This window comes from Parasteatoda tepidariorum, chromosome 4 (genome assembly GCF_043381705.1).
Source record: "Parasteatoda tepidariorum isolate YZ-2023 chromosome 4, CAS_Ptep_4.0, whole genome shotgun sequence".
NCBI classification, from domain to species: domain Eukaryota; kingdom Metazoa; phylum Arthropoda; class Arachnida; order Araneae; family Theridiidae; genus Parasteatoda; species Parasteatoda tepidariorum.
The window spans coordinates 57,790,913-57,801,464 of NC_092207.1; the positions used below are offsets into that span (position 1 = coordinate 57,790,913).

A 10,552-nucleotide genomic window follows, 5' to 3' on the forward strand; every position below is an offset into this window, starting at 1 on the left:
GATGCCAATGTGTCATAACAGAATTAAAAACTCTCTTTTTGTTATCAATATCGACTGCTAGTCAAATGACTTTTTCAAACCTCATTTTAAATTATGGAAATGTGAAAAGTTCAATCTAACATTCAAAAGTTAGTTAATGGATGATGCCAATGTGTCGTAACAGAATTAAAAACTCTTTTTTTGCTATCATTATCAATTGCTAGTCAAATTACTTTTTCAAACCTCATTTTAAATGATGGAAATGTGAAAAGTTCAATCTAACATTTAAAAGTTAGTTAATGGATGATGCCAATGTGTCATAACAGAATTAAAAACTCTTTTTTTGCTATCAATATCAATTGCTAGTCAGATTACTTTTTCAAATCTCATTTTAAATGATTGAAATGTGAAAAGTTCAATCTGACAATCAAAAGTTAATCAATAGATCATTTTAATGTGTCATAACAGAATTAAAAACTCCTTTCTTTGTTATTAATATCAACTGCTAGTTATATTACTTTTTCAAACCTTATTTAAAACGATTGAGATGGAAAAAGTTAAATCTAACATTCATAATTTCGTTAATAGATGATGCCAATTTGTCATAACAGAATTAAAAACTCCTTTTTTTGTTATTAATATCAACTGCTAATCAAATCACTTTTTTTAAAAAAACCATTCCTAAAACTATTACGTTGTCAAAACTTCAAACATTTATGTGCTAATGCATCTTAACATAATTAGTAATCCTTTGGTAATATTTCGAAACGTTTTGAAATATCTTATATAACAAATTCGTGTCATGGTCAAGCAATATGATCTATATTGTTTCAGCAACAGAAACATAAAACAATCAAGCATAAAAATCAAAGATGGTAAAACCAACCAAAGAAAAGTCAGATGTCAAGGACAGCAAACAATAAGGCAAAGATGGTAGTTAGAGCCTACGAAACCTATATTTTTCTCTTATATAACTTATTAGCGTATTATCCAACCATTGAATTCCAAGATTTTCCTGATAGTAAACGAAATTGCTTTAACTGTAGGATCTAATTAGTTAAATCATTGAAAAAACTATTAATCTTTCTTGAAATACATCTATCTATAATAATAGAATGAAGAGTTTGTTTGCGTGTGTGTGTGTGTCCTTCTTATATAACTCAAGAACCGGTAAGAGTTACAGATTTGAATGGTGGACAGTGGGTGAAAAGGGAAATTTCAATGTGCCTGATGCTAAAAATCGTTCAATAATTTTAGTTATACCATTCGGGAGAGACGATTAAATAATGTAATTTTTTCATTGGCTTAGACCTTGCCATTCATGAAAATGATACTGTTGCCAACGATTAAAATATTTTGAAGATTACATCAGTGATATTTGCAAGCTTATAGCTCTAATTTAAAAAAAAAAGAGTTTTTGCTCGTTCGTAAATATTTAATTATTTTTTATTTGCTATATCAGATAAACTCAATGAACAGCATGAACATAAAGCTTTGACAAATTACCTCATCGAATTATATTTTTAATAAATATTTTAATAATTAAAATAGTACTTGTAAAATTATTTGAAACCACGTGTTTATTTAGTTTATAGTTATGTGGTTTTAAAACGCACATCATGATTTTAAAAAGCATTTCATGAAAAATCAAACAATAATAGACGCCAATGATGTTTATTAATTTTGGTAAAAAGTAATTAAATGAAATGAAAAAAATGTTATGTACTATAAGGCAAAATTAATAGAGAAATGGCACTAAAAAAGTTCGGACTGGTTCGGATGTAGAAGTTGAAGTAGCAGTCTCAATCTCACAACTGCGTCAGGGGGCAGTTGTCATTTTGAGTTTGACTCAGCAGTGAGGATACTGCAATATAACCACCAAAACTCCTTCAATAATGACAAGCTTTAATATGGATACAGTGAAAGAAGTTGTTTACGTTCCCTTCTAAGTCTTATTCATCTACGGAGAACTAGTATTCAACTAGTTCCAAAGAAAATAAAACTCTACTATTATTTTAAAATTAGTAATTTGACGAAAACATATACTGAGGTTCGATATTTGAAAATGAATAAATTAATTAAAGAAAACAATTATAAAAATTTGATTTGGGCATAAATCATAATTAGCTGATTTGCTTTGGTTTCAAAATAATTATTTATCGCTACTATAAAAAGTTTCAATACCGTTTAAAGTTGTATTGGTCATTAAAATATTTCCTGAAATTTGTATGCTAGTTTCAATAAATAAATGTTAATTTAAATTTAGCATATGATTATTTACATATTTTAGTGTTTCAGAGTAAGTGAAGATTGTTAATGCAAGTTTTAATTTTTCATATTAATTGTAAAATGATTTCTGCGAAAAATGTAAATTTTTTTCTTCCTTTGTAGAAATTAGTTCTAAAAGAAGGCACTGAAGGATACAAAAATTGGAACGATATTCCTGTACCCATATATCTTTCTATATATTTTTTTAACGTAACTAATACTGATGAAATATACAATTACAAAAAGAAACCCGTTTTGCAAGAATTGGGTCCATATACTTTTAGGTAAGTGCACTCAATAATCATGAGTTCATTATTATGCGTATATACTTAAAAGCGCTTGTAAAAAGCAATTATCATTGTTATTATTTTAGCAATTATCATTGTTAGCAATTATCATTCATGTTTTAAAATTAACATCATATGGTTGACATTAATTTTTAGAAAATTGAAATATACGTGTAAATTAAGCTACGAGACTGGTGACGTAACGTTCTATGTGACAACTACGACCCTACGTAATTTGAAGGCGGTGATAGATGGACAAATACGTGTTAAGTATGAGTGTGAACTCAGCAGGTTTACGTGATTGCTCATTGTCACCTTTCCATTGAAACAAGTTTTTGTAGTGCGTTCTAAAAATGAGTAGCATTAATATGTATCAACGGCTTACTATCAAAGCGTACTATCAAGGCGTACTACTTGAACACAATGCAATGGACGTTTTTGCATAACTTTAACAATCCTACGGAGACTATGTTCCGTCTGCCAGATTTTTCACTGATTTAAGTCTTTCTCAGATGAACACAATGCGATGGAAGCTTTTGCGTAACTTCAGCAATCCTACGGACACCATGTTCCGCCTGCTAGATTTTTCACTGATTTAAGTCTTTTTCACGTGAAAGAATGTCGATGGAAAATAAATTTATGCAACGGAATAACTTCAACTGCAAAATCAGATAAAAATCTCAGCAGAATCCAGGATCTTATGCATTCAGATTCTCGACTGTTGGTCAGAATGGACGAATAATTGTTTAATATGATTCTTTCAATAATTTGATTCTTTTCTTTGAAGACCAAAAAAGAGTCATATCTGTGAGACCGAACTTCAAGAGTAAGCATTACGACAATGTGCTGTGTTTTTGGCCGATAGACCGGGTACTCTTCAACCTGCTAACTTAACTGATTTGAGTTCATGTGATATTTATTTTTCCCGATATTAAAAATTGATCGCTATTTTGAGATTCAGAAGAACTTTTAAAAGCCTGTAACTGACCATCAGATAACGACTATTTTAGTATACTTGTTCCAGCACTGCTATGAGTTGTGGAAAAACCATCTCCGATATTGTGTGGCATCCCTAGGGAATTATTTCAAAGGAGACTATATTGAATTGTAATGCTATTTGAATAGAAGAATATATAAAGCATCAAACTCATTACTTACACACATTGAAAATCTTCTCTTTTGTTATCAGTATTTCTTTTTACGTTAAATTTGTGTAGCAATTAAGTTATAGTTGTGAATGAGAGAGAAAAACCAGTAAAAGTTATTTTTCAATATTTAAGGCGTTCAATTTGTAGAATCTAAATGCAATAATTATCAAGTGAAAGTAAGATTGAAATCATGAAAACAAAATTGATTACTAAAGAAGAATGAATAGCGATGAAAGACAGGGAAATGTGATTATAAGAAACGCCTTTTATTTTACCCAATAGTGAAATTGGTTTGGATGCTTAACTCACTTTCACTAGGAAAAATCTTGATAATGAATGGTCAGTTTTCGCTATTATTTTTGTTTTGTTTTTTCTTTAGATATTAGTATACGGTTCTCAATGTTTTTAATTTTGTTCTTTATTTTTGATAAGGATTATAAAAATATATACACGGTTATTCATAATTCCCTCCGGGATTTCGAAGCGTTATAGTAAAAAAACGAAGACGAATATGGCAAAAAAGAACATATGAAATAATTCTGAATGTATTCAAGTTTTAATTTAAGCAGTTGCCGGTAGATGGCAGTAACATGTACCACTGAAGTTAGTTGCAGTAAAGAAAAATGGCGTTTACAGACGGAGGGAATTATAAATAACCCTGTATTTGCAAAAAAAAATCACTTTAAAGCAAAGTTACGCAAATGGGAGCTACATTGGTTAATACAGAACACACCACTACACTTCTACGAAGTGAAACACGACTGTTATTGAATATAGTCACTCTGTACAATTGAGCTTTTATGATTTTAAATGGGGCTGTTCATTGATAATTGTTACAGAAAATCGGATTCATTCAAAATGAGTACACAGGGTTTTTATGGAGTACCCAATACATACCCAAAAGGATTGAGGTACGGTGATTTCGCCAGCTTCACATATGATAAATGTCCTTCTCNATAATGGTACTTTGACATACAAGCAAATTCGTCATTGGTACTTCGAGGCTGATAAATCGAATGGTACGCTAGATGACGTCATTACTTCTCTGAATGTTCCTATGGTGGTAATTAGATTTTTTCTTTTTTCATTTCTGGAAATTAAAAAACAAATTTTGTTGTTAATAATGCCCTCTTTGTACACGTGCTATTTTCTCTACTAAAGAATTTAAACATCTGAAAATATTTTAAAACTATTATTTTCTAAGGTATAAAAAAAATAAAAATAAAGATATTGTGGTCGGTGTGGTATAGGAAGTAATATACGAAGCGGTCTACATACTTTGTTTTATAATCGTGTATTGACGGAGCATAAATGTAAGTGAATTGGAAGCAATAATGGTTGGTTGGTTGGTGTCGTATCCTCTATAGAATCATATTTCATGGTGTGCTTGAATAGTTTTTGTTATTTCTATGGCATTAAAAGAATACAAATCCTCTTCTGTGGGGTAGTTTAAAAGGGGAAGCAATAATGTTTATCTTTATAACCTTGTAATTATGAACAAGACCCTGATGACAAGAATTTCTAAGTAAAAGTATCAGACAAACCCACTTTCATGAAAGACATAGAGGGAAATTGTCTAAATTAACACTATATATACAAGGTAAAAATGAAGAAAACCAACTCAGCTATACGATAAGTAGTATATTTTAGCCCATTATCTGTTTACATCTGTAGACATTTTAACGTTAGCTCAGCACCTTGTAATTTTGAACCCAAACGAGAAGACAAGTGAACTCCTGGATCAAGTTTTGGGAGAAATTAGCTTTCGTGGAGGACTCTTTGAGGGAATTAACCGGCATTTGCGTTGCATGGAGTGGAAAAGCATGAAACCTCCCACAGTTAGCCTGACGGCAAGGGAACTCTGACCCATAATCCGTCTACCTTTGAGGATATTTTAGTTCAGCACTATGGTCGGTGCGAGCCGGATGCGGCATTCGTATCGACCAGCCATAGCATTCGAACCTGGTTCACTTCATTGGATGGTGAACCTATCCCCTGCTCCTCCACGGCTCTAGCTTAACACTATAGTCGATGCAAGCCGAGGTTGATAATTTGATAATTATTTTTAAATACCCGATGTTTTATAGATTAATGATTTTTCTAACATGATGAGGTTTAAGTAAATATTTTATTTGAATCGTTACTTGAAAAAAGGGTTCCAGTTCCGCTTACTACTTTTCGAAACAAAACTTAAAAAAACTATTTTTTGCTTTCTCTAACTAGATCATAATTTTTTCAGACCCTATTTTTTTCTATTTTAAATGCTTTCTCGCAAAGTTGTCAAGACTCAAGTTCTTTCTACATTTAAAGACTCTTTTAGTTTTATTTTATAATTTGCGCTTAACAGTCGATTTAGTTACCGGATGGGTGCGTTTAATATTTAATCTATTGATTATTTTATTTCTAATAAGATGGAGGCTATGTAAATATTTCCTTTTAGCTTACAATATCAATTCATTTAATAGCTTTCAGTGCCTACACATCCAATATTGATGATTTTTTCTAACGTGTTGAGGTCAATATAAGGATGTTTTTTCTAATTTGATATAGCCTATATATATTAACTATATTTTTTTCTTATCTAAATGAATTCACGATAGAATTTATTTCTTCAGTCTCTTTTCAGGCAGCTGCAGCAAAGGCGAAGAAAATGAACCTAGTAAGCTTTTACTTGGGCTTAAATGCTCTATTCGCAATGTTACATCCTAGATGGTTTATTCAAAAACCAGTGAGAGAGCTGCTTTTTGACGGATACTCGGATATTCTTGTAACACTAGGCCATAAATTCATGCATATTCCTTATGATAAGTTTGGCTGGTTTTATCAAGTAAGTCAGATATTTTATGCTTTCAGTGTCATTTAATGGGTGGATTAATATTTACAATATTTAAATGCATTGAATAACAGTTAAGTCGTTTTGGTCCATGGCGCAAATTACATGTTTGGAAAAAAAATATAGCTTTATTTGTCTGAAAATTTTTTAAAAATGTGTCCTTAAAAAAATATGCTGATTTGAAAAAAAAAATCTTAAAATGTAAGCTTGAAAAAAATCGACATAGCTCAAAATGAGTTATTATAGGCAATAAAAGAAAATGATTATAGGACGGATTGTTTCTTAAACTAATCAAAAGTATTGTATTTTAAAAGAAATACTGTAGTTAGAATAAAAAGGAATGATGGATTTTCAAATTTTGAAAAATGAATTTTCAATATTTTTGGCGCTTCCTTTTTTCATGAGAAATGTTGGAGTTACAAACTTGGGGTCTTTGTTTAACGTTGAAAAGGCATATGTAGTGCTGTCCAGTTCAAATAGCAAGATTTTGAGTGTCCATGCCTTCAAACAAGCATTTCAATTTACGCCTGTTTTTTAAACACGCATTTTCAACTATATCCATTTTTATCAAATGCCTATTCCAGTAGATTTCACATTTTGCATAATTTGAGCTATCTATAAAGTTAAAAGACCAGCATGATTTGGCATTAAAAATACGCGCTTAATTATAATTTTTGAATGAATGGCATGTTGATATAAATGAGGAATTGCTCTGAAACAGTAAAATTACTGCTCGTAACTCGATTCTGTTGTGCTTTAAATCAATAATTACTTATTTAATCTGCGTGCTCGATATGTAAGAAAATTTCATTAAATTGTAGTCCTTGTAAAATAACCATGCATTAGTATACTTTTGAACGTTAAACTTAAATTTATATTTTCTTTAAGTTAAAATTAAAAAAATTCAAGGATTATGTTAACATTTGAAAAGTTATAGAGTTTAATTTGATGTACGACCATTTTATACCCTAATGACATTGTATAATCTAATAATAATTACTTTAATTTTTTTTTTTTTTTTACAGCGAAATGGATCAGATGATGGAATAATTAACATCCACACTGGTGAAAATGACATAAATAATATAGACGAAATATTCACGTGGAAAGACCAAAAGTAAGCATTAAATCATGCATTTTTAAGACATCTATAACATGACACAATTTGCAATTTTTTTTACACAAATCATGACATATTATTTTGAAAGAAATCTGCAGCGACTGGAAACGGATTTTCGTCAAAAAAGTTCTTAAAAATTAATCGGTTCTACAAGCATTAAAATCGTTATTTTACATCTGATATGAGTTTGCGTAAAATTTATTTGTCCATTTGTCCAATTAAAACAAAAAATGGTGCGTATTATTTCCCAGGATATTTTTTCAACTCACACTTTGAAAACAACATTCTCAGATGTGTATTGCATCGAATTCTAATTTGTTTTATTTTTTAATATGGAAGGTATAAATATTTAGTAATCGCCATGTTTTTATTAATAATAACTAGACAGCGGATTATATGCACTAAAAAACTGACAAAATATGCATGCAAATATGCACTAAAAAACTTAAATATATGCTCTTAAAACTAGAAATATGCATTTAAAATAGAAATTAAAAGTTCAACTTATTTAAATACACACTACTTACTTTTTCCAACAAACACAGCTAAAACATTTTTTTGTTAAAAGGAAGAAAATCAAAATATTTCTTTCTTGAATCTACACATTTCTGAAGAAAAAGCCTAAAACTGAAGTATAATAAATGAGAGAAGAAAAATCATCGCATTTTCCGGAAAGATTTTATTAAACTGAATAATTTTTGTTGCAATTATCACCACAGAAGATGGATCCAAACCTGACTACATAATAAATATCATAAACAAATCTAATCCAATACCACTTGTGAAAAAAGTATACAAAACAAAGAACCTCGTTGAAATAAAATTCCATGCACATGATGATAAGGTCAATTTGACAAAAAGCATTAAAAACAAACTCCACTTCAAAGATAAAGAGCAACGACTTACTCCGCTCATTATACTTAATGCGTCATCTCACTTCGATAGCACAGACANAGTATACAGAACGAAGAATCTCGTTGAAATAAAATTCCATGCACAAGATGATAAGGTCAATTTGACAAAAAGCATTGAAAACAAACTCCACTTCAAAGATAAAGAGCAACGCCTTACTCCGCTCATTATACTTAATGCACCAGCTCACTTCGATGGCACAGGCATCGCTAATATTCTCCAAAGAAACTGTGACACACCCAGCAACAATAACGTAATAAAATACGTCAAATCCATACCTCATAAAAGAGCTACAGACAAACACCACATCATAGTCAACGTCTCTCATAAACTCGCAACTAATCTCCTTTCGGCTAGATTCATCTTCATAGGACTGAATAAGTGGATGTTCATGGTGTCAAGGTCTTGACCACCAGACTCATCAATGTCAACAGGAATTCACAACATGCGTGACCTGTGGTAGCCAACATCACTCCAGCGAATGCAATTCAAACACCCATCACTGCATCAACTGCTGGCACTCTAATACGTACTTTGGTACTTAACACAATCCCCATCACCCAGCCTATGCTGCAGATTGCCCAAGCTACAAGACTGCACTCTCAGCACTTCGATCAAATTTTAATCCACATTAACTTATCCTCCTGTGCAATTTTTGCACACAGAGATCTGTATCGATTCAAAATTCTATGCCTCCACCCCGGCAGTTTCAGTGACTCCTACATTCTTACAGTCAGTGACTACTTCAAAACTTTAATTTATTCTTCTTGAATTCACAAACTTTCAGTTGAACTCACAATTCTCCATGAGAAATGCTCAAAACTCTCTTATTCACAAACTCTAGTTGAATTGATCCCCTTAAAGAGAAACTCTAAAAACTCCTTTTCTTTTCTTCTATGAGATTCAATTACCTTTTTCTTTTCAAGTATTTCAAAATTCCTATTTTACAGCCTCTTAGAGAGCGCTTCATACCATGCATGTAGCAACTCTGATATTTTTACCTATCAATGTTACTTATCCATTAAGTTTTTAATTACTGTCATCTATTGTGACTTTCTTCAAAATTTTGTTTTTCATTTACACTTTCTTTATTCGTTTTCTTTTTATTTAATCTTCTTTTTTCTTTTTTTTTTTAAATTTTTTTTTAACTAATGTGATGCACCTATGTATTATGTGAGATAGACCTGTGACCAGACGTGGACTATACGGTTAAGGGTTTTGCAAACCTAGGTACGTGTCCACGTCTGGAAAAAAAGAAAAAAAAAGTGCCACGTTCCCACCCGATAAAAACACGCCTATTATCAGGATGAACGGAAAAACGGGATTCGCCTGAGAAAGGAATATTACACCATTCATATCTCCTCCAGTTTACATGCTCTGTCGCTTACTCCTTGCGGGCGTGACGGTGCCTTCCTGTCTACGTGTTACACAGCATTGGTCGGTGAGCAAACAAACTTACTCCGTGAAGGCGCTTTCCGACAGTTTGTGTTGAAACTGTAGTGCCAGTAGTCGAGCGAATGTGTTGTAGTATTTATATTTTGGTGTCTCCGTGCTGTTAGCGTAAAATAACGGTCTTCATCACGCATTGTTGCACGTCTACGCCCTTGCCCTGATTTTCGGTCTGCATTTCGTCTCCAAAAAACGGTTCTAGATCCTGGAAATTATACTTTGTAAAACTCCAATGGCTACTGCTACTTCGGCTTGTCTTTCACCCCCTCTAATCGGCCAACAACTTCCCAAGTTTCTGCTTTGGTTAGATAACTTCGTTGAGACATCGCACTCATCGAAACAACGCGTTTATTGAATGTCGATCATTCTTTTCCATTTTACACGAAGTTGAAAGCCAAATCAAATTCGCTGCCGCTAAAGCATCGTCTTCGGCGTCAAACTCATAATTTGCGTACTGCGAAGTTTGAAAATAAGAAAAATTTGCAGTTGTGATATTTTCCTTCCATCATGCAAAAAAAAAAATTTGTTTATAGGGGAGAGTGGGGTCAATTGTAAC

General features: G+C 31.8%; 1 protein-coding gene across 3 annotated transcripts in view; it reads left to right on the forward strand.

Moving 5' to 3' along the window:
* Window positions 1–10,552, forward strand: part of LOC107445211 (protein croquemort) — a 52,008-nt gene that overhangs the window by 18,647 nt on the left and 22,809 nt on the right. For all 3 annotated transcript variants that reach the window (XM_071179887.1, XM_071179885.1, XM_071179886.1), the window contains exon 3: window positions 2,371–2,531. In XM_071179887.1, the coding sequence (XP_071035988.1) occupies window positions 2,371–2,531 (161 nt within the window). The remainder of the gene's footprint in view (window positions 1–2,370; window positions 2,532–10,552) is intronic.